Raw genomic sequence first — 25,131 nt, 5'->3', positions numbered from 1 at the left:
GTAAACAAACCAACAGTGGTATTTCATCATGGATTGTCAATAGTTTTTTGCCAATGCTGCAACTTTAACTGATGCAGTTCCAAACATTGTCAAGATGGTGACATTGCCACAGAGGTTGCTCATACTTGAATGGCTGCCCTAGATGTGAAGGACAAGCTTTTCATAATTCCCCTCCTCGACTATGTTTCCTTATCATTATTGCTTGACCTCTTTATGGACTACTGAGGAAAGGAAAATCATGGGAACGACGTAACTGCACATGAATGTACTGGAACTGTTAATAAGTGAACTGAGATTGTTCCAACAACTGTCACATACACCCAACTGACCTTACTCACATAGAATGGGGATTCAGTGGGCATGGGTCTCATTGTAATCTATGGCAAAAGGGGCCAGAACAGGTGGAGACACCACTGGAGTTTAGCTCCCACTCTTTCAGTGATATCAAAATGAGGTGCACCGATCTTGGAAAGGGTTGGTCTCCCTGTGAAACAGGCAGAACAGACAAAGAGAGGATAGAGTGTGATCAGGACCTTCCCACCTCCCAGATGTAGTTCATAAGGGTACAGTGTCACCTGCAGGCACTGCTTAGAAACTTACAGTGGTCTGTCTGTCTGGGAGCTATCAGGGGAACTATGAAAGAATGGTTCAGCACACGCCCCCTCCCACGGGAAATTCAGAGTTGCAATGGCTCACATTTCACAGCCATGATGGTTCAAGACTGGTCTAAAGAGGAAGAAATCTGATGGATATTCCACATTCCATGATATTCCCAAGCTAATGGTCCTGTCGAATGCTCCAAGGGGTTATGTTACTAGATGGAAGTTCAGGTCTTGCTTCAAATCTTAGGCTGCAGTTAATCCAAACTTTTGTATGGATACACACTATTAGTCAAAGCCCTGAGTGTTCACCTCCCTCAGTCTTCCAACTCACCAGTAACTTGGGAAATATTAACCATGGATTTGATCAAAACTTGGGAGATAATGTGAAAAACCCACACAAATCTGACTTGGGGAACCGAGGAAGGAAAATACATTGTGAAGTCGCCCAAGAACAATACACCCACACGGAACTGCAACACCACTAAGCCACCATTAATATTTGTGGTCCTAGGGAAGTGATTGATACGATTTATCATCATCCCCAGGACACACGTACTAATATACCATGAGGAATGCATATTCCAAGGGTACAGGGAGTGGCACAATGTGGTGTCTGGTCTTTTTTGACTAACAATGATACCAGGTCTGACATGATTTGTTCAGAGCTAAGCATACTCTTCTGAGGCATACCAAGTGGGTCAGCAGTGATGGAATATGGTCTGCTGAGGGACAGTGATGCCAACATGCACTGGGACTATTGACACTTTGTCCCCTTTGGAGGAAGCAGCCTCTTACAACAGTGGTGTGTGTGGACAAACCAAAAGGGAGTCACAAGACCAATGACAACACGTGTGTCCTGGATAACCCAAAAAATGTGTCTTGTATTCCGTATCTTTCCTATGCCAACCTGCTCAAGATTATCACTGTCCCTTTAAAAGACAGGGACAGGCACACTGTGCTCACTTTCTTGATTCTCTCCGGGCTGCCAAGAAAGTTGTCTGGGGCAGGTTCTCAAAGCCAGCACAAGGCAGAAGCCCTCTTTTGTTTTCTCTCTGGGTTTTAGAGAATTTCCTAACACCATTTTGGCTGCTCTTGCTGGAAGCAATAGCTGTTTCTGGAGCTGGGGAGGACGTTTTCCTTGGACCTTTTCACTGCTGCTGCCCAGGACGTCCTGGAAAGCCAGACCCCTTCTCTCTCCACGAGTTCCAGCTGCTGCCCCACTTCCAGTCGCCACTGCTGATGGAACTGCCACTGCCAGGAGCCCCTGTCGGGTGGTGTGGAGCTGACAACCTGGCAGCACTGACTCTTGGTTCTGAACTATATGAAATAGTCCTTCCAGGTTTTTTTTTGTTTTGTCCCTGTTCCCCGTTGGTCGATTTTTGGGGGAAGAGGGAGTTCTGTAAACACAAAGGCTCAGTTGTGTTGGGTTTTTTCTTTTCTTTGTCCTCTCCCTCAGCCATGTGGTTGGGAGAAGGAGGCTTCTCCACCAGCTTGTCTTTACCAACAAGATGTTTGTGACAACTGGACTTGTGGTGGGGTGGGCCCTGGAATCTATTTTTACACCCCAGCTGACAGCATTCCAAGACTGACTGATGTTATATAACCTTACCAGACAAATTAAAGCATTGACTAATGCAATTCGAGTGGGACTGGAGGAACTAAAGGAACAATTGGAGGCAACATCAAAAATGGCTTTGCAAAACAGACTAAAATTAGACTTTTATTATGGCCTGAAAATGGAATGTGTGGATGTGTGAGTCTGTCGAATGATACCTGCTCCATTCACATACCAAATGTAACTAAAGACCCGTATGAACAACTAGATCATATGAAGTATACAGCAAGAGCAAGCAGAGTTCTTGGAAGTAGTATGGAAAATGGACATTTAACGAGCTGCTGCATGGGTTAGGATTTTCACTTACTGGCTGGTTACAGAGCTTATCACTGTCTTTGTTATTAGTTTTTGTTGTAATTATTACATTTCGTGAATTATTATCAATGATAACTGAGGTAATGATCTGTCAGGTATGCATAAGATCTGTATAGATGGAAATGAAAGACGTGGAAGAGGAGGAAAAGGAATCACCCTAGAGAGATACCCCAAAAATCAATTATATGAAGTTAAATGAACCTTATGATGTCCCCTGTGGTCAAGAAAAAGAAATACACAGTCCATGATGTCCCTTAGTGTGAGACAATGTTATGGCTGTTGTTTGTGTGCCTGTGGCCATGGGGTGAATAACGTGATGAGTGCTAAGTGTTGGTTTAAGTCGGTGACAAACTGATGATGCTCATTGAAAAAAATGTGAGCTGGGCTCCTCACTGACCTTGCACATGGGTGGAGCAAGGTCAAACCACTGGATGTTGTCTGCAGTGAAGTGGAGGCCTCACAGCCCGATATTGTTTCAGTACCAGCCATAAGCCTCACTCCCCCTTCCCCCTCCACAAGAAGCTGTGTTATAACTCTGGTCCATTAAGAAGATTAGGATCCAGATTCTCTGGAGAAGGGCAGACAGCCCTGATTGCTGCCTCAGTAGGTGGAGGAGGACCAAAGTGATTATTTTACCTTTTGTATCAACTTTAAATTCTGACTGAAAGTAACCAAGACCCTCATTAAGCCTTATTTGCTTATTAACATTCACACCCCTCAGAACGCAAATGAAGAGAAAAGAGAACATGCCTTACATATATGACAACAGTGACCAAAATCCCACCTACGCCATGTGATTGTTCCACCCCTTTGGGAAAATTATTGTATAAAAGAAGGGGTGTATTGGGGCAAAGAAAAACCACCATGCATGAATCTGAATGGTGGAAGTCCTTACTTCACTTGGCCAAATCTATAGTATTGATACGTTGCGTTATTTGTGAATCTGTGATCTGTGAATTTGTGATGAAGTTCTTACTGAACACAATCAGACCCATAGTGTCAAGAACCACATTCTTTGTAAATCTGTGCTTGTTAAAGTTCTTCTTGAACACAGCTACACTCACACTGCTGAATTGGGAATAATCAGCAATTAAGCCCAGCCACACCCAGCCCCTCTGATCTCTGACGAGCTGCTGGACCTGGGGACAAGTGGGTTAATTTTCTGTCAAAATTGCTATACCATTCATGCCACATACAGTACAGAGTGGGCTCAGTGCCCTCCAGAAAAGCCTGCTCTCCTAAGCAGCTCTGTGCTGATATGGGGAGAAGGGAACAGTTTCCTGTGTGAGCCTAATCAATTTTCCCTTTTACTTTAGAATTTGGGATTTTTTTCTCTCCCATCTCCTGTAAGCAAAAACCAACCAGGTACAGGAAAAACCCCCTCACAATATTTATTTCATATAAATTCAGGAAATGATGCACTTTTATCTACTGTTCTGTTTCAGACTGTGCTCTAAACCATGGCATCACTGGATCCTTCTGCAGAGCTTGACAGATGTACATACCTGCCCCATACCAGCAGCCTGTCAGGGGCAAACCAAAACACACTTTGAAGCATGGAGAAGATGGGCTTTGGACCTTGCTAAAGGCAGATTCAGAAGAATCCCGCCTAGCCTTCCACAGAATTCCCAGGAGAAAAGGGGACTCACACACTGTACAACCCTCTGAGACCACAGCCTAATCCAGGCTCTTCCTCCCAGACCATCACCTGCCTGCACAAACTGCTCTCTGCCTTTGAGGAGCTGAAATCTTGTGATTCTTCTGCATGAGGGAAGTTTCCACCACCCTTTCCACAGGTATCCAAGCCTTCACATGCCTTGAATTGAAATCACAGTGTGGCCTTCCCAAAGTACATAAAACACACCTCTAACAGTCACATAACTTGGTTTCTAGTCCCAAATCTGTCTTAACTGCAAGTTTTTAGTGATCACATTTGTAAACAATAATGGACCTCTCACTGTTCTACCAGATCTCCTTCAGCTCCCTGCCCGGTGCTCCCATGTACCCAAGGATGAGCACGGGACACCTTCCCAGAGCAAAGGAAGTAGAAAAACAAAGAAAGAAATCAAATAAAAAACCCAGCCATCAACAAGATGCTGCCTTTGATTCTTTAATAAGGTTTTGGTAGTATACAAGCTTTTTTTGTTTGTTTGTTTTTTCTTTTTTTTTTTTTTTTTCCCGATTGTCTGGATTAACATACATGGATTTAAAAAAGGCACAAAATCCATTGCACAGCTTCTGTTTTGTTTGTTTTTGATGACATTGCCTGTTCATTGTGGTTTCAAGTGTAGGATTTTACAGTACTCTGCAGCATTTACAGCATGATCTACATACAGGTAATCAATGCATGCTTTTATACAGGAGACAGAATTCAAATTCTCTCTCAGTATTTCTTTATACACAATAATACAGTCTTTTTCTTCTGAAAAAAAAGCTTTAAATTGGTCTTGCATGCTTGGTATACCAGAAGAATTAGTGCAAGCATATATTACAGTGTTATTGCAGTACAAAAAGGGGTTGACCTTAGGCTCTAAAGGGATTAGATAAGGAAGAATAAAAAGACTCGAGGAAAACAAGCTTTGGATCCCTTTAGCCAACTACGTCCTTCCAAACGGATCCCTACACAGTACTGCCTTTAAAGCTACAGCAGGCTGCGTCCCCTCCATCTCCCTGCTGCCTTCCCCCTGAGACGAACTTCCACAGCTTCTGCAAACCTTCTGTCCCTAGCAGTCCATGAGGACTCCTGGCAGCTTGAGGAATCCCTCCTGCTGGACCTCTTAACACTGGAGACCTGCTTGAAAGGGACTGCACTGACATCCACTGCTTCAAGCAAACTCAAGTCCCAGCAGATGGAGTTTCTCAAGCAAACCAGGAAGCACAACAGGTTCCCTACGGCTTTTGTCTCCTCTCAGTAGCAATGACCACAGAAACCCACATTCACCTCCTACTCAAGCAGCAGCTGGTTAAATATGGTTTGGACTCTCCTGCTTAGCAGCAACAGAAGTCTAATAGGTGACAAAAGGTAATGCGAAGGAAGGATATGCTGGTCCCTGAGATTCTTCATGGGAGCTGAAAAGTCTGAGAAGCAGAAATCAAGTTCTCAACACAACGTTAATTGTTCCACTGGGAATGGGAAGAGGCCTTAGTCCTGAGAGATGCAGATGGCACACAGACAGCAAAAGCTGTAGTCCAGTCTTCCCTGTAACAGCTTTTATTTGGATACTATCAGGACCTTAGCATATCCTGGAAAGTGACATTATCCTCTGCCAACATAGACTAAGCTTGATCGGGACTGGGAGATCTGGCAGGATTGACAACAGTGAGTGGAAAAAACCCTAGAATCTGAGTTTCTGAAGCAGCTCTTCCTTCAAACCAGCATCAGATGAGGTAAAAGTAGCAGGGGCCTTAGAGCTGCCATGCTTACTTGCAGGATCTCCATGTTCCAAGAATCAGCACCATAAATGTTAGAGATGTTCTTCTATCCAGCATCTCACCATCAAATGCTCCACAGCCTTTTTCTTCATTCTTTTGACCAAGGTGAATAGGACAATCCAGTCCTGTGCTGGGTAAGTGCTCTGCTCCTCCCTGTTTGTGCTTTCATGTGTTAGGTTTGTGCCAGTTTTCCTAGCGTCTTGGATGGAAGCAAAAGCTCTGTAAAAGTGGAATGCCTGCCACTCAGCTTCCCAGCTCTGTACCCACCAGAGTCTCCAGCGAGAGCCAACGCAGAGCTCCCTGTCTGAGTGGACATGGGGACCACTTCATTTTTATCATTCATTAGAGACTCGGGAAATAGTGAGCAAGTGGAAGGAAATGATAATTCAAAAATTGTTCTAATCCCTAACTGTAAAGGCAACTTAATAGCAGCAAGAAAGAAGAAGAATATTCTGAAAGCTAAACATCTTCCTAAGTCATAAAAATAACCAGAAGTCAGCAGTGCTGAATAAGAACCTGATCTGGTGGGGGTTTTTCTAGAAAGGACCAAGCTGAAGGGGCAAGAGTCCCATGGAAATCCTCCTTATCTGACTTGTTCAGAGGAAATTTGCCATTACTGTGTTTCATGTTGCCAGATAATTAATTGCACTCATAATTAAACTGAGAAACTTGTTGGGAGTTGTTGGAGGAAACCCTGGGGATTTTTACGAGGCAAGTGCACTAGATGAGGTAACTCATTGAAACACTTTGCATATGAAAAAATAAAACCTTCGAACATAAAGCAATTTTCTTTTCAAACACTAGAAGACATGCAAGTGAATGTAAAATGGGGATTGCTTCCAATCCCCAGGTTACATGGTTAGCAGCTTGTTCAAAATGTACATTCATCATAACATCATTTTTTTCAATGGCAGGTGTGATACAAAGAAGTTGCAATACAGCAAATAACACTTAGAAACATTTCCCAGAAATTAATCTTTGCGCTGTCCCCTGGAACTACCAATGCAGGTTTGTTGTTATAGTCACCCAAACACAAAACAAATGGCATTAAAACACAACAAAAAAGCAAGGTAGTGTAGCGATGATCAGCCTTTACGTGTTTTATTTCATGTTTTAATATTACCCAAAATAGGTGTTTGCATACTATAAATTACGTCCCAAGTGCCAGCACTGTTCTCATCACCAGAATACTCTGCCACCAACTGACAGCAAAAGGAGAGATATGTATGTATGTTACAACACACTGAATTAAGAGACCTGGGCTGGGCCAGGTTGCTGAAATCTGACCTGCAGTATGCAGAGGAGGCCAGGTGTGCCACCTGAACCAGACACCATAAAGATACTTTCTGTAAGTGGTTGAGATTTGTTCTTTGCAACAGCCTTTTCAGCATTTGAGGGTGTGCAAAGTGGCCCACTACTGGCACAGAAACTCTTCTGTAAGGCAGGACCACGTGCAACCGTTCACATACCACGTGTGGGTCATGCACACACACAAACACACAGACAATCAGAAATGGAAACTCCAGCAAAAAGCATCACAACACCACCCTGGGGACAACAGTGAAATCAGGAAGCACATCTGGCTTACTTTGGTCAGCCCCTCCAGAAATTATCATCTCCTCCAGTCACTCTGGGGAGAGCTGGTAACTACAGGGAAGCAGGTCAAGAAGAAACCCCATCTTCTCAAGCTGAGAAATAATGGGGGCAATTTTTTCACCATAAACACTAACAGGATTTTAGGGGCTTGCAAATTATCCATGATTTTAAAGGCTTCAGACCTTGTCTGCTAGGAAATGCAATTTTATTTTTTTCAGCTAGCCTCTTGCAGCCCATCTGTTACTGCCAAGCAGAGCTAGACAAATACATGATAGCTATCTCCAAATTGTTCTTTCCCATTTTTACCAAAGGGAAACAAGAACAGGAAAAATAAAAATAAAAGCTTCTCTTTTGAGTAGATTGGGATAAAAGAGCCCTTTCTTATTCAATGTGAAAGTAGAAAAATGGTCTCAGCTTCAGGTAGAGTTCTGAGAGTGTCATGAATAAATTTCTAATGACAACCATTAATAAAATGTCTCATTCATATAACCCAGCAGTTGACAATACAAATAAATTCAGTCATTGACGCAGGACTGCGTCAGTTACTAAGTGCTGTAATACAAACACGACTGGATACCACAGAGACTCCGTGTAGCCTAAGGAAGAGATGCCAGACCCACTGGACAAACATGGTTGGTACCTGTCACCAATCCCTCCCGATAAGAAGTAGAAAATCTTCTATTTTCAAGAATAATCTTGTGCTGCTGTCAAGCTCTTAAAAGTTCCACATAGACATATCATGGAAGATTGATGGCGGTGTGAGAGGGAAGGACGTTAGAAAACAGGAAAAGGACTGAACACATCTTTCCGTGCTTTCTGACCTTCAGTCTCCTATTGTTGAGCTATTTTACAAGAGAGGAATGAACTAGCAATCGTTGTATTTTCTTGCCTTAATTTATTTACAAAGGATCACAGCACCAGATTCAAATAGTGCATTTTTACATGTGAGGAAGGGAAGTTCCTGGTGATCTGCAGTCAAAGAAATGCCTCCGTGATATTTGTTGTATTTGGTATATAGGTCCCACCCACTGTCCCGACGATTTACAGATCACCAAAAAACATTCAGCCTCCTGAAATTCCTTTTGTGCAACCAAACATCTGGCTTCATCCTGACATGTTCTGAAAAGGCTTTTCTTGTTCTGACTCCCCTATGTCAAACAGCAGGGAAGTGACTAATGGCAAAAATAAAGCACTTGGGAATCGTTTGGATTTAAGAGCCTATAGGAAGGTATGAAATACCACAGGTGTTTCTGAATAAACTCTGGAAAGGCTAAATTGAGGTGTTTGCTCTGGTTTCCCAGACTGCAGAAGGGTCTTTCTTACTGCAGAAGGCTTCTACTTACAAAACAAATCACCAAGACTGTTTCTGAATAAACTCTGGAAAGGCTAAATTGAGGTGTTTGCTCTGGTTTCCCAGACTGCAGAAGGGTCCTTCTGACTGCAGAAGGCTTCTACTACAAAACAAATCACCAAGACTCTCAGAAGAGGCTGCACACGTTGGGACAAAGTAGTCAGTGACAAAGATGGTACCAAAGCCTGGCAATGCTACTGAAACAAAAGACAAATGAGGTAGATAAACACTCCAAAGTAAAATCTTTGGAAGAAATGTTTGAAGCACAGAGCAGAGAAGTGTCCCAAATGACACTTGTTTTGTTTCTCATCTCAAGTGCTCACAGCCTAGGCAAGTTAGAAGAACTGTGTGTTCACTGGCTTTAGAGCCACTTTCGGAAAAGAAACAGCTGAGCTACTGAAGAGCCATTCAACCTCTGTGCCCCTGAATTGGCTGAGGAAGGTGCTGAAAACACCTCCGCTTATTATGGCTGATCAAGCAACAGGCCTCTTTCCAGAGGCTCTGTATCTAAAAAATATAGCAGAAAGGAAAGAAAGATTGTTGACTGGTTCTTAAAGGCATGCTGCTTTCTTGTGTAACACCTGGGTCTGGCTGCTCCAGAAGCAGCTGGGGAGAGTTGGGTGTCAAATGGAATTGAAGAAAAAACAAAGAGCTTGTTTAAAACAACAAGATACTTTGGCGGCCTAATGGCAGTGGCACAGGCTTGATAAGGGAAGAACAGTCATTATATGTGGCAAAGTAAAGAACACCAATCCCCAGGAAAGAATCCAGCAGTCCATGATACCTCCAGTTTAAGACAGGCAACAGGACGAAACACTGGTGTGTTGAAGTTTGCAGTTAATGAAGAGTGTCAGCTCTGTTGCACTTACAATTTCCCTCTACTGGCTGTTTGAAATACCCTATTTGATTTGAAACCTCCCCACTCTCCCAGCTCCTAGGTAGGAGAATGGGGACAGCAAATTTTGCCAGCCTAGAAAACATCCATTTGGAAGAACTTGCAGGTTTGCAACTGGAGTTGCGACGTTTTCTCACTCACAGAGACCTGGCACTGATTTAAGCAGAATTTAGAGACATGCTCACAGCAATAGAAACGGTGTTCAGCCAGCTACTTACATGGCTTGCAAACACAGATGGTACCTGTGTCTTAAGGGAAAGAGCACTGCCAGCTGTCTAAATTTAGCTGTTGATGCAGATAACGATTGGGCAGAGCTTGCTAAGTCCTAAGGATTCCCAGATTTGAAACTGTCTTGAAAATGGAAGGTATCTTCCATTCTCATTTTTGAAATCAAGCTGCCTTTAAACAGTGCGATCCTCACACAGATTCCATGTAGAGCTGAGACTGCTCCAGTTGCCAAAATGTGCCATTTTTTTCCAATTTCCTCCAAGGAAGTCAGAGGGAGGGAAGGCTCCTTTGCTGCTCAAAGTGCTATAGGGATTTTATGGCACACCACGAGCGATGCAATGCATAGGAAACCGATGCAGGAGGTATGCTCTGCAGATTCTTGGGAATGGCAAAGGCAGAAGGTAGTGCAGGTATCCAGGGATGCAATAACGATGTGAGGGATGAGATTCCATGAATGGCAATGGAGGTAAGCCACGGGGGCAGGTGAACGTGTGGAGTGGGACACACAGAGGCAACCAAGGCAGAGCAAAAAGACTTTGTCATACAGGGAAGAGATGGGAGAGGCAAATTGGAACAAAGAGGCAACTAGATCTAAGAGAACTTCTCAGTGAGGTGAAGGGGTTCTGCAGGTGAAGTCTACCAGCAGCTTGGGGCTATAGCCAACTGCTGCTGTTCTTGCATCCAGATTCAGATTTGAACAGAAGCTGGGTGGCAGCTGCTGAGCAATGTCTGTGCTTACAGAGCAATGAGGAGATCCCAATGAGCAATGAGGAGAACAATGAGGAGAACATCACCTGCCTTATCTCAATCCAGCCTGGAGGCCACTGTCCAAGTACAGCTTCTCCATCCTGGGGGGGGGGGGCGAGGGGGGGCCTGCAGCCTTGACCACCAGAATGCCCAAGTGGAGACACACAACAAGGAGGAGTGGTAGAACAAACAGGAGCAACTTCATGAAGAAGAGCTAGTGTAAGGATGGGGTTATATCACCCAATATGGCTGTTTTACAGGGCATTTCTATCTCACTTTCTCTCATCACTGCAACAAAAGAGACTTTAAATAGTGAAAGAGGTGGTGCACCACAACTCTTTCACATGCCTGCCCCCCTACAGTAGTAAAAAAGAATGGGAATGGTAGACAAGTTCAGGCTCACACCAGGGACTTTGTCATCATGGGGGTATCAAGAGGAGGCTCCTAATGCACACTGGCATCTGCAGACCTGCACCTGTGTCAGTGCAACTCATTTTCAGCCAACCCCCTCCCACCAAAACGGTCTCCCCTGAAAGTGAATGCACGCTGGCATAACCACATTTATCCAATGCTAGCTTAACCCAAGCATTTACATAACATTTGCACAGAAATCATATCTCACTAGCTCCTTCCTGAGGGAAGGAGGCTGAGGAGAGAGCAATAAATTGGAAACATCTCCCGTTCTGCATAGAAAGAAAGTGAAAGGAGCCAAGAGGCCAAGATATAAAAAGATGGCTTTTATATGTATATAAAAGTGATGAACATTTGCTCACTGAAGTAGATCATGAGATCCCAGCAACAGCTACCTGTCCTGATGCCAATGATCTCTGTGAGGGAGTGCTCATTTCCAATTTGGATTCTGAGGAGAACAAGTGCTATGTACAATGTATGTAAAAGAAGAGTACATCCCTCAGGATGCAAATCCTGTTCTTGGACCCTTCTGATGAACACAATTTGCCTAAGAGTGTGATGCTGAACGGGAATTTTATTTCACTAGTATTGATTCCCAATGGCTCATTCCATCTGAAGAACTAAAAAAACCCTACCAAACACAGAAGGACAAATAACTAGGGCAACTAACTTCTCAGCCCACAGACCCCGGACCAATTTTCATGTCAACAGCCTTCCATCAGTTGGGTTTTTTGCCAACTGATTTTGGACATATTTACATTTATAATTGCAGTCATTATAAATTAAACACAATAAATAAATGCAATATAAATGTAATCTACATAAGTTTTTTTAGAATTGCACCGCAACTAGTTTCAGTATTAATTTATTACATTTCCATATATATAAAAAAGATCTTTTCACATTTCTTTAATTTGCCAACTGTTCCTCAACAATACGTAGATTCCATAGTAATTAATACAGCATTAGATGAAGATGTTAAAAAACCCCTTCAAATTGGCTATTTTTAATACTTTTTGCATAATACTTTAACATCAGGATTCCAGCCATTAGCACCAATTAATTTTTTCAGAATTAAATTGTAAAAGACATACTGATCATGAAATAAGACCTCCCACAAAACCCAGGTGACAGCAACATGTCAAATTATTCTGGTATAGAACCCAAATTTGATGGTTTAACAGGATTGGTTTAGAAACCAGTATCCCACCTTACAGAGACTGAACAGCAAAAAATTCAGAGTCTTTTAATAATGTATTTCAGTGGTTTACCACACACACCTATGTCTTTAAAATGAGCATCTTGCTTCTAGGTTTACCTTTGCTACTTTATCTTCCAGCCCTTACACTCATTATCTTTGCCTGGCAGGTTAAAACCCCTCTTGCTCTCTTCAGGCAGGGACACCTAACAGCAATCACGTCACTTTTTAGTTTTGTATTTAATGACAGACTGCATTTCTTCCAGCTTATTCTACAAGGCAGGTTTTACAGAATCAAGCATTCTTGTACCACTTCTTCTCTTTTAGGTTTTGAAAATCTTTTACAAAAATTTCCGTACGAGACTTGGATATGATGTCTGGTAGTGATCTCACCACCACCAAATATCTCCCTCTGCTCACATCTTCCATTTTCCTGCTGACACACCAGAGAATGTATTTATTCCTTTTTGCTGTAGCAGCATAGTGAGAACTTAGATGCAGCTAATTACTTCACCTAACTCCCACCTCATTTTGGGAGACAGCACCTCCCAGGGCACAGTTTCTCTCATTCTGTACATGTGACTTACATCTTCCATACTCCAAACATGACCTTGTCCCTGGGTGCATGCAATCATTACTTTGAATGCAAGCAATTTATCAAGCAATTCAGATCCTTCTGCAGAGCCAGTCTGTCAGTAGTGTTTTATCAAACCACCCACCTTCTGTCACTGCAAACTTTCTCCTCAGTGATTTCTTTGTTCTTCTTGACAGCCACTAAAGGCATGGAATAGTGCTGAGCTAAGGGCAGGAGGTCAGGAGTCCTAATGAGAAACAGCCCCTCTTGTAAGAGATAGCAACATATAAACATATTTTGTTTGTCTAGTTGGCTTTCAATTTATTAATAATTTAAACTGGAAGAAAGTCTTATTGGAGTCTATATAAATCAACCATCTTTATAAACCAGATTTTTGAACTTACAAGAGCAGTATCAAGTTTATGTGAGCAGCATTATGATGAGTAGCATTAGATAGATCACTGACCTTTGAAATTTATGTATGGAGCTATTTATTGGCTAGTCATTGTTTTTGTCTGAACAAAGGGCTTAGAGTTTATAAATACCCAGTTATCCAGTTTGTTCCCTTTTCTGATGTGCAAAACTAAAGATTGGTTGATTTTTCTTTAAAAACAGAACAAGAGTAATTTTAATTCCTAAAATTGACCTTGAAAAATGAACATCAGTGCTTTGGATGCTATGAACAAAAATTATTAAGAGTTACTGATGTAAGTCTAGTGCTTTCACAAATTCCATTTTCTCTGGAATCTCTTGTTCCATTAAAGTCTCTATTGAAGTTGGAAAAAAATAACATCAGAGTAGAGTCTACTTAAGGAAATTATCCCTTCTCATGCCACTTTGAGAAGAGCAAAGCCTTGCTCTTTTTTGTATCTTGGTGCTTGACAAGGGAACTGCCAAATAGGATTAGGCTGCTGGTTAATTCAGCCCAAGTATTTTTGGCAACACCCAGTACCTTTTTAAAAAATAAAGCTCATGAACAAATTGCAGATAAAAATTTTGTCTGAAGAGTAAACTGTCCCATTCACACATATTCTTGGGACAAATCGAAAGAAATTGATGTCACTGATTCAAGAATGACTGTGGGAAGGGGCTGGTCATACCTGTGCCGAATCTCTCAAGGAGGGCATGTTGGCCCCTCCATCTCCATCCCTGCACCTCCCAGGATGCTCTGTCAGCGTGTCAGCCTGTCAGACCATGTCCTGCAGCATGCAGACATGCTGGGCCAGGTCCTAGGAACTTCAGGAAGCACCACTCACCCTGTCTGGGGCTGCACTATCTGGTCTTGCTTATGGGAGGGTGAATCTAATATTAAGGGAGCCTCAGGTAGGGCAGATGTACCTACAGAAAGCACTGCTTGGCAGGAATTGTTCATTGTAAGCCCACTGGAAACACCCTACCTATGCAGTGAGACCTCCATGTCACAACCTCCTTCCAACACCCACATGTACCCCAACCCATTCTCACATCTGTCTGAGCTTTCTACATGTTTTATTGCCTGTATCCTATGCTTGTATATTTTCTGCACAATGTTTTACTTTGGACTTGCACTTCCCTAGAGCCCTGAGCACCATCTGTGACCCCTTCTTCCTTAACCTTAACATCCATACTGCCTCTTCTCCCAGAAGAACAGACCAAAGGCTCATGGCAATAGAAGACAATTACTACATTCACTTAACTACAGAAAGTCTTCATACAGTCTGGTGTTTTACCCTGCAACTCTACTGAGAAGGGCAATATATTTCTGCAAACACAGGAAATAAGTCATACTTATGGCAACTTAAATTAACTTTGATCTCCCTTTTCCTTTGAGATTCACAGTTTTAGGGAAGGTTTTCATGGGCTCTCTATACCAGGAGCTGAGGCCACTTTATTTCTCAAATGAGATCTGTTATCACAGGCATTTCCAAGCAAGGCCAAGAAGCAGGACTGCTCTACCACTGAAAAGCTGCAGGTGCCTAAAATTTCTGGAATTTAAAAACAGCATAGTATATAGCTGGATCAGTAAGAAAATCTTTGCTATCCAACTTGACAGTCAGTGCCTCTGGGGGCAGGTAGGAAAATTTGGAGCAGCTTAGGAGTGGAGAGCAGACAAACAGTCTCACTGTCATGTAACAGAGGCACAGCCAGAGAGACAGAAATGTGTGGTCACTGTATGGAAACCAAACTGCAACAAAAGCAAGGGGATTTCCAAAGCCAAAGCAACAAAGAGATACATGATTGTAACTCCACAAGAGGGACAAACCTGAGGTCCTGCCTCAGGTGAGCTTTGAGTGGGAGTCTGCCTATATCTAGATGAAGTTAATCTGCCTACAGATTCGGCCCAGTGTAAGATACCAACAGAGATGCTTGAACCGCTTTGCTGAGGAAGGTAACGCTTGCTGATACCTCCACAGTCTCTCCATTCCAGTCATAACTTGACAACGTTTGCTGCTCGATTGCATGTGTTCAGTGAGGCAGCCCTGCACTTCCTACCCCGAGGCCGCAGGACACGCGAGCGAGTTTTTCAGATGAGCCCTGGCATCCACCTCTTTCACCCACCACACGTTCACCATCTGCATTCTCATCTTCGGCCTTGCTGCCGCCCCTCGCTCAGGCTGCTGGGAGGTTTAGAAAGGCAGATGTTTTCAGTCTCTGTGGGGTCTGGTTGCAGGGGCTTTGGAAGTTACAGTACCTTAGGCCAGTGTTGTCTGGGATTCAATATTGCATTAAGTGGTGACACATTTTGGGTGGGTGGGATCTATTATTGCATTATGGAGGCTGCTGCTTCCCTGAACAGGCTATGTTTTGTGTGTGAAGCGGGCCCACACCTGCTGGAGCTGGGACCTGGAAATGCGGAGGACGGAAGGCATGAGTCTGTGGTTTCCTGCCGTGAGGGGCATGTGCCTGCGGTGGGGCATGCGCACGGGGCTGCTCTCCGCCGAACGGCTGCGCTGTATGAAAGTGCCACCAACGTGAGGGTAGTGTTCTGTCTCCAGGGTTGAGGAGGAGAAAACGGAGGACGCCAGTCTTCTCAGGGGGCTGTACCTCGGGAGGGAGTGCTGAGAAGGCCTGTCCTCCTCCAACTGAAAAAGACCAAGAAGAGTGGAGGAAAAGGTGTCAGGCAAAGACTTGACTCGCCCCTGGTTTGTGATGCGCATGCTGCGGACATCTTCGCTGGCGGATGAAAAATGCTTTTGCTCTACACAGGGCCTTACTTACTGCTCTATGGATATCAGTTCCCAGGGATGCTATGGGCACCATGGAATCCTGTCATTACAGGGGGCCTGCCATGCTCTCCCCAGCCAGAGTGACACCAGGCTCTGCTACTCTGTCCCCTCCTCTGGCTCTTCAGGCCACATGCCTCACCTCTCTGTTCCACTGGCAGTGCTCATCTTGGCATGTCACTAGGCTATTCATGTATCTTGCACATAGGTAACAGTCAAACTCTGAACACATTTGGAAACCACATGGATGATAAAAGGTGAAACACCTAGCCCTAAAATGATTATGTGTATTTAAATGTGAGGGGTTCTCAGGGGCTCTTTCAACAAGTCTTATTAAAACTCACTCCAGGGATTTGAAAAAGCAAGTTTGGGGGCTGTTAGTAGACTTTTCTCACACTTACACTGCTGGCCTCCTGATACATTTTGATTGAGTGCCTGTAGGGGGAGTATTAACGCTTGCAGTTTTGGTAAGCAGTGGACAGACAGCAGCTGGAAAGGCAGGCAGAGTATAATTCTCCTTTCAGCGAGAAATTCAAAACACAGGGCCATGGGAGGACATAAGGAGAAGATGCACTCTTAGGTCCCTTTTCTGCTTCTGTAATCCTGGGATAGCCAGGAGAGGGAGGAAGTACACACACTGAGGACAGTTTGTGTCGGGATGAGATCACAGTCCCTACCTTCCCTTTATGCTCTGAATGGAAGAGAGAGGCATTACAGGAATGACTTCAGATCCTTCACCCTGAAAGTGCTAAGCCCTTCCTTCCCTTTCTACTTCTTTTATGAAACTAGCACTTTCACAAGGGTCAGCAGTCTCAATCTCCAGAACCGAACCTTTTTCCTGGAATCACTTTTTTCCTTTCAAATGCATTCCTTTCCTTGTGCTGCATTTCTTTTCAGGAAGTCTCTGCAGGTGAAATGTGGTAAGGTGATATTGGGGTTTTTTTAAGCCAAAACGGCTCTCCTTACCTTACTGGAGATGTTGCCCTTGCACTAGAGAAAGAGCTGAATGTCATCCAGTGTCATCTCTTTCCTGTCACCTTCAATATCTTTGCAGTGCTTTGAGGCAGATACCTTATCTTCAGAAGCGCCTGAGAGCTACTCAGTTCGTGGTTGGCATTAAATGTGAAAAGCAATTATTCACGGTCCTAAATGTACTGCATGTCACTGCATAGATCAGAGTCTCAGATAATAATAATGTAATGCTGTCATACAGAGTACTTGAGAGAGACAAATAAAATCTAGACAGCAGCTCTAATTTCTCATAAAGACAACCATCTCTTCTTTGCATAGATAGTGTAGAAATTCAGCCTTGGGTGTGCTATTTCCAAGCTGCACGGCTAAGCATTACTGGAATCTTTATTCCTAATTTTTGCTCCATGTTTGGGTTCAGCATATTGTATGATTTCCAAGGTATAGATCATCCCAATATGGTAAAGACTTCTCAGATCTCAAAGGATCACTCCAGCTACCCAGAGAGACCTCCTCTACAGCACAGGACCAAGGACCTTGCCCAGGCCATGAAGAAGCCATTACAACACCCCATCAGTAAGTGCACTTTGGTATTGCTGCCTCCAGGATGACGCTGAGCTTACAGATGTGCCACCTTTTTTCACTGATGCTCTAATGCTTAAATTATTCTGTCAATGCTAAAGGTGCTGCCCCCCTTCATCCCTTTGCAGCAATCAGGCTGGACCACCTACCATCAGGCCTATTCTGCTCTGTTTGGACAGGATCAGTAGGACACCTCGTATGTGAAGTCCCAGGAGAATGTGATGTAGATAGAACTCAATGTATTTTACAGATCTAAAATGTAATTAGGAATGTCTACTGAACTTAAGGTTTTGACTGCCATTACCTGATATATATCTATATCTATATATATATAAAAATATACAAAGAGCATATGTGAACATTACTTCTACTATCACCCTTTTGTGGACCCTTTATTCCTAACACATAGATGGACAGGGACACTGAATCCAAAGAGTGTAAGAGGCCAACCCTATGTTCATCCTTTTCCATCAGCTGACAAGCTCCTCTTCTCATGTGGAGTGAAGACAGAGGAGCTGACAGTCAAAGATCACATCATCTACAACAGGCATCAAATGCAGCTCAATGGGAATTAAACTGAGTGAGGAGCAGTGAGTCTTCCCCTCCTCTGCCAATGCCCATTTCTCACCATGAGAAATGGTCCCTCAGGTCCCCTCAGAGCAGCCCACAGACAATGCTGTAGAAAGGAAAGGAAACCAAGACACAAAGCACCTTTTCCCCTGCTGCCCTCTCAGGCTCAAGACACGGACAATTTAAAGCAAGTCCACTCACGGCATTCTCCTGGCTGTCAGAGAAAAGAGGCTGGAGATAGCATTGAGCAAGATGATTTTGAAGAGTGATTCTAACTACACAGCTGAATTGGTGAGGAAAAATATACTAGTGCCTCTTCACATTGGGACCTTTTCTAGCAGATGAACTCTTGGCTCTGGGAGATAAGACTGTAAGAGACAGCCTAAGCAAAATGCTCTCTGAACCCTGCAGAATATATTCAAGGATAGGTAAAGCAGAGTTAATATCATCTCCCACTTTCATTCTTCACTTCTCTTGTGGTTTTTAGATGTGACATCATTTGGACAGGCATGTTTCAGGCAGGCAAATCCCCAAACATTTTGCACAATGCCAACTGCACTAGCAGCAGGGGAGATTGAGAGTCAAGAAATACCTATGAGCACAGACCTATAGTCAGAAATAATTTCTAAAACTCACACATGTATGAACACTTGTAATTCTTGTCAGTGCAGAAGGCAGCAGTAAGTTGCCATCTCTGCCAATTATCAGGGAATTTATTCAGCGTTCTTAAGAACTTGACAGATTTTAAAATTATATTGCAAGGAATGGATTTAAATTATTTCCAGCAGTAACAGCAACCCTGTGTCAGGATTAATATGTAAACAGAAGTGCAGGTTCAATCTTTTATTCCAGTCATTCTTTATCTATTTCTATAGCTTTATCTGCACAGTAGTGCATAAAAAAAAGCTGAATCTTATTAGGACATCCCTGAAATGCATACATTAAAGTAAACCCTTAGAGCTCTGTTAAACAGATGTGCTGAGTGGTGCACATAGAGAATGGCTTGAACAGGACATAGTTTCTGTTCTCCCTTTATACCAGGTCTTCCCATGAGATCTGTGCTCCACTGCAGCCATTTTCTTGTCATCTGAAACTGGGAGATACCTAATATGTGAGAATATTTGGGTCAGAAACTCCCCCAGGCTATTCAGAGCCTCCTCTGTACTTGACTTTCCTCACAGCAGCATCTGATCATTCTGTGCTCTCTCTTACACCCAGAGAGTTTTAGTGAGGACAGCACCATCTCTCACATTTGAGCTACAATATTTGTCTTCTAAAAGACTGACATTTGAAGAAACATCTGAGTTCTAAATGAGGATAACTCAGGGAACAAAAGGCTGGTCAGCCTGGAAAGGACATGGAACAAATCCTCCTGGAAGAAGCCATTTCCAAACATGTGATGTATGAAGGGGAAATCATGTCTGATGAACCCAAGAGCTTCCTGTGCTGAGAGTCCTGGGTGGGAGGTTGTTGATCTTCACTTTACCAAGGTTTCTGACACTGTTTCCCATAACATCTTTATAGACAAAACAATGAAATATGGGCTAGATAAGTAGATAGTGAATTGGACTGAAAACTGGGTGGGCTTCTGGTCATAAAGTATCATGTTTGGAGAAAAAAATTCCAGTCATTAATGGTGTATCAAGGGGCTGATAATGCAGCCACTACTATTTAACAACTTAATCAGTGATCTGCATGACGGGACAGAGTGTACCTTCAGCAGATTCACAGATGACACAATACTGGGAGGAGTGGCTGACACACCAGAGGGTTGTGCCAACATTCAGAGGTGCTTGGATAGGCTGGTGAAATGGGAAAAAAGGAATTTCACTAAGTTCAATAAGGGGAAGTGTAAAGTCCTGCACGTGGGGAGGAACAGAACACGCTGGGGACCACCTGTTTTGGTGGCAGTTTGACAGAGAAGTACCCGGAGGTCCTGGTGGACTCTAAGCTGAACACAAGCCAGTAAGGTGCCTTTGTGGCAAAAAGGGCCAACAGCTCCTCAGGATGCATCAGGAGTGCAGCCAGCAGGCTGAGGGAGATGGTCCTTCCCCTCTGCTCAGCACTGGTGAGCCACACCTGGAGTGCTGTGCTCCAGTTGTGGGCTGCCCAGTGCAAGAGACACAGGGACACGCTGGAGATAGTCCAGCAAAGGGTCACAAAAATGATGAAGGGACTGGAAGACCTTCCATTTGAGGAAAGGCTGAGAGAGCTGGGACTGTTTAGTCTGGAGAAGGCTCAGGGGGATTCTTATCAACATTTATAAATACCTGATGGGAAGATGGATCCAGACTCTTCTTAGTGATGTCCAGTGAAAGTAAAAGAAGAAATGGACAGAAATTGAAATACAAGAAATTCCATTTAAACACAATAAGAAGTTTTTTACCATAACAGTGACTGAACACTGGAACAGGTTGCCCAGAGTGGTTGTGGAGTCTCCATCCTCAGAGATATTTTGATTGGACACTGTCCTGAGCAACCTGCTCTAGGTGATCCATCTTGGAGAAGAGGGTAGAACTAGATGATCTCTAGAGGTCTCTTCCAACCTCAGCCGTGCTGGGATTCTACGACAATCCAGAATTCACTGTCTTTCTGCCAGTTACAAGTGATGGCTCATAGACTGGAGCCAGAGATTGGAGAAACAGAAGGAAGCATTAGAGCAGGGATCCTCACTTGCTTTCAGTGAGTACTCTACTGACACCAAGGGATGATCACCAGTTTTTGGGACACCAGAATGAGGTCACAAATGGGTACAACAAAGCCTATGACTTCAGTCATGGTAGTTCAGCATTTAGTGAAATTTTTACCTATCTTATAGGCTCAGTTCATATTTAAAGATAAGGAAGATTTACTCACCTACACACACACACACACACACACATACACAACTTAATCACAGTTTTAATCAAACCCAGAGAAGCACAAGCATGAGCTACAGGAAACATCTGCCATTGCTAATGAGGCCTTCAGTATTTTCACTAGTTAAGTCCTTGGTCAACTTCTTATTAGTGTCCCAGCCATCTGTCCCTCCATATTTGCTGTACCTAAGGAAAACAGGTTTCTACTTTCCTTTAGGCACCAAGTCCCTTTGAGAGTTAATAGCTGGTTTTGTGACAGAAAATGGAAAAATATGAGTATCACTGCGCAGCTGCAGTGGCAACTGAAGGATCCAGACATCAAAGAAAGAACAACTAAATCCCAGTCAGCCAAAGAAGTCCAGTGTTGCTCTGTACGTACAAAGGTAGGCCATGGAGTTAATAGAGGGCATTTTAGAACACAGGAACAAAAAAAATGCAGTTTGCTGGAGAACAAAGGCTGCCTAAAATATTAGTAATAATCACCCCCAATCCCATTCATTTATCTTTTTTGCCTGCTTTTTAAGTATCACTGTGCAGTGATAGCAAGTCTTTGTGCTATCCAACTCCCCCAGTCATTTCACTCAGCAGTGCATGTACTCTGGCCAAAAAGGCCTTTCCAGCCTTCTTTAGCCTCACTAAATATGTCAGTGAAGTGTCCCTGCTGTTGTTTACAGCTGGTTCTTATCAGCTGGCTCTTACCATGTTCATTGCATCTTGCAGATCTTGCACTGACCAACCCCAAAAGTGTACAGACACACAAAATTCAGACATAGACCCTTCCAACTCTGCCAATCTTGCCTTATGCAATTTCTAGGTATCTGGGGCGTTCAACAAATTGGCTTTATACAGCAAACACCTCCACCTCGGAACCTTGCAACTGGAATGCAGTCTCTAAGAGAAGCATGTGCTGCCTCTGTTCCATGCTCAGCAGGACAGTCCCACTCGTGCCTGCTGTCAGCATTTCTATCCTTCCTGTAAATGCTGCAACCTCATACAACTTAGCAAGGAACACCTTGCCTGGTGATTTGCAAAGATTTGCTTTGATTCCTTTTACATAGATTCTTGTCTCATTCATGGTTTTCTTCTTGTACCTCTCTCAGGGATCCAGAGAAGAGAAGAATCTGGGCAAGACCTGAACAGAAGGATGTTCTTTTAATGTGCTCCAGTCCTGTGAACACTTCCTTGGAGAATAAGCTCAAGAGGGAAGCGGAAACAGAATTACCATCTTCCAGACAGGAACAAGCAGACTGCACAAATGTCTGTCATAGGAGGGTATCACTGTGTACACGACCCAAAACTTGCCTGCTCTTTGCTGTACTTATGGATCCCATGCGCATGAGAGATCTTCATCAACATATAAATACAAAAAACTCTTAGGGGAACAATTTGATTTTCTCTTGCACTGAACACTCTGGGACAGGCTTCTTCTGAGAAATGAAGATTAGATATGACAGGAACTCTGAGCCTGGTGTATCATATTTTTCCAGGCTAATAAATCTAATAAATCACCTCCCAGTAAGAACTGAACTGCTTTGTAGCATCAGAGGACGACAGGAAAAAAGCAAAACTGAAAGGAAAAAAGCCTTCTACAACTATATGGAAAAAACATGATAGGTAAAGAACATTTCTGTGAGTAAATACATGGTAACAGCAATGCCTCTCATTGAAGTAAGGTTGATGAGATGTATGTGCTGGCTACTCTGAGCTTTTTATTAGGTATTTAGAAGAAAGATTAATTTCAGGGAGTTATTTTATGATTTGCATTGCTGTGGGCCTGTGCAGTGCTGATGTGTGATAAGATGGCATTCTCTTGCCATACACTGCTGTTGCTGCTGAGAAGCTATGTGGAGAAGATTTGCTAACAACACCTCCATACAACTAAGCAGTTATTAACAAAATTCTGTGGGAGAGCATAAGAGGAGTGACTAGAGATACCCAGAATCACAGCTGTGCTCTCCTCTTGTCCCTGTACCAAAATGGCTGAAAGCTCTTCGTAACAGTGTGTCCTTAGAAGGACGTCACTGGCTATTGGGAACACTTCTAAAGTGTTCACAATACTTGCCAGCACTGTCAGAAGAGTTTTACAAGAGCATCCATGCTTGGAATCAAAGACTTCTCCAGCACAGCTGAGGTTTCCTAAGATGATGCTATGCTAGGCAACAAGGTACAGGGATCTTACCTGTCTCTGAGGACCAGTAGGTTCAGATTCTCGTCTCCTTTGTCGGAGAGCTGGTGCTGAATGTAAGGGGGAATGGGCTGGACTTCCTGTCTGCTGTTCATGTCTACTATCAGACACCGTTTGAGAAGGTCCTTCATGTCTATGGGAACTGTCCTCCTCAGTCACAGGCAGCATACCCCGACTTCGCCCATCATGAGTCTTCGGCCTGACTGCAGCATCTGCCCCCAGGCGCCTTCTCTCTTCCCCATCTTCAATAGGCCTTAGTTCCTCAGGCTCCTCATCCGTGGTTCCAGAGGTGCTTGGCTCAGCACCGGGGTGGAAGTCCTTCAGCTCTGTCTCCTTATCAATGATAACCCACTCCTTGCTGTCAAAGTCCTCCTCCTCTGCGAGCGGCACTGAGCGGAAAGCGTTGCTGAGGGCTTCGTGTTCCACGGACGCGGACACGTCCATCCTGCCGCTCGCCTGCCGGTCAGCCTGGCCAGTATCGATGGACAGCATCTGGGCTGGCTGCGAGGAGCACACGAGCCGTGATGGAGAGCCAGGGATATCCATTCGAGACCTAGAGACACAACAAGAAGCCATTAGAAACACATCAGGTTTGTGGTTAAAGACAGGGATCATAAGAGAAAGCCTGTATAGTCCTTCTCACTCATTTCTTGGTACACTTCAGAAAGACAGGCTTAAACAAAAATACTTCTTTAGAACCTACAATGGCATGAAGAAGTGCTTCATGATAGCCAATTCAGCATCTCTTTCCTTTGTAGACAGGATGATAGCCATTTTCCCCCAGCAACACCTTTCCCCTTTGTTAGGCTCTACTGGGTTGTGAAAAAAACCCCCAAACCATGTTCTGATCAGCGTTTCTCATTTAGCCTGCATCTGCTGCTTGCTTTGCTTCTCTGCCTATCTCAGAGGCCAGCAGCTTGCTGCAAAAGCCAGAGCGTCTGCTGCCCAGATTTTAGGACAACTGCAATGTGTTTTCAACAAGGATCATCCAAAAGCCTTGCAGACTCTTCTGGGGAAAGACCTCCATGTGTGAGACATCAAAATTTTTGACGATGAAAAGGGGAAGTAGAGGAGGAGGTGAACCAAAGGTCAATGTAGATAAAGTTGTGAGCATTGGCTCCTCATCTACTGATTAGGTTGGTCTCAATTGTCAATCCTCATGACTCTGCTAAAAGCAGCAGGAGGCTACAGAGGGTGAACAAACCTTCTTTCATGTGGATCTGCTTTTCCATCAGCTGTGGAAAGCCGTTCTGACTCGGGGCTGTTGACGCGGCGGTAGCGGAGGGAGCGCACTTGTGCGGTCGGGGACTCCGGAGGCACTCGGACAGGGGAACTGGGACACACCCCGTTTCTCTGCTCCTCTTCCACCATGCACTGAGTCTGGAGGGGGTAAACACAAAGAACTTCAAAGTTTGGCCAAAGACATTGATTTCCATCCTTCACTGTTGCCCTGGATTTTCTCCTAGGATACACTTTCAGCTGCATTTTCACAATCTACACAAGCAATGTCTGAAGGGATGCAGGGTCCCTCTGCCCTGGAAATCAGCTGGTATTAAAATAAGGTATGGATTTAAAATCAATTCAAATAGTTAAACATCTTTACGAGGTGGCCTATGCATTTCAATTACCCTGAGCATTGATCCAAAGGAGTTCTCACTGGTTAACCTAGTGTGTACACAAACCCTTACTGCCTATCCAAGATGTCTAAGAGCCTTGTTTGCCAACATTCATTTAGCAGAGTCCATGCATTACATTGCAACGTACAAACTTCTGCATCTGATACGACTAAGGCATCTCCTA

General features: G+C 43.8%; 1 protein-coding gene across 3 annotated transcripts in view; it reads right to left on the bottom strand.

Moving 5' to 3' along the window:
- Positions 1–25,131, bottom strand: part of TTBK1 (tau tubulin kinase 1) — a 109,060-nt gene that overhangs the window by 13,482 nt on the left and 70,447 nt on the right. For all 3 annotated transcript variants that reach the window (XM_048299205.1, XM_048299204.1, XM_048299206.1), the window contains 2 exons: positions 24,536–24,711; positions 23,326–23,884 (listed from right to left, as the gene is read on the bottom strand). In XM_048299205.1, coding sequence (XP_048155162.1) covers positions 23,326–23,884; positions 24,536–24,711 — 735 coding nt within the window. The remainder of the gene's footprint in view (positions 1–23,325; positions 23,885–24,535; positions 24,712–25,131) is intronic.

Source organism: Corvus hawaiiensis, chromosome 3 (genome assembly GCF_020740725.1).
Source record: "Corvus hawaiiensis isolate bCorHaw1 chromosome 3, bCorHaw1.pri.cur, whole genome shotgun sequence".
NCBI lineage: Eukaryota > Metazoa > Chordata > Aves > Passeriformes > Corvidae > Corvus > Corvus hawaiiensis.
The sequence above is the reverse complement of the archived record's forward strand: the minus strand, read 5'-3'. Positions and strand labels throughout refer to the sequence as shown.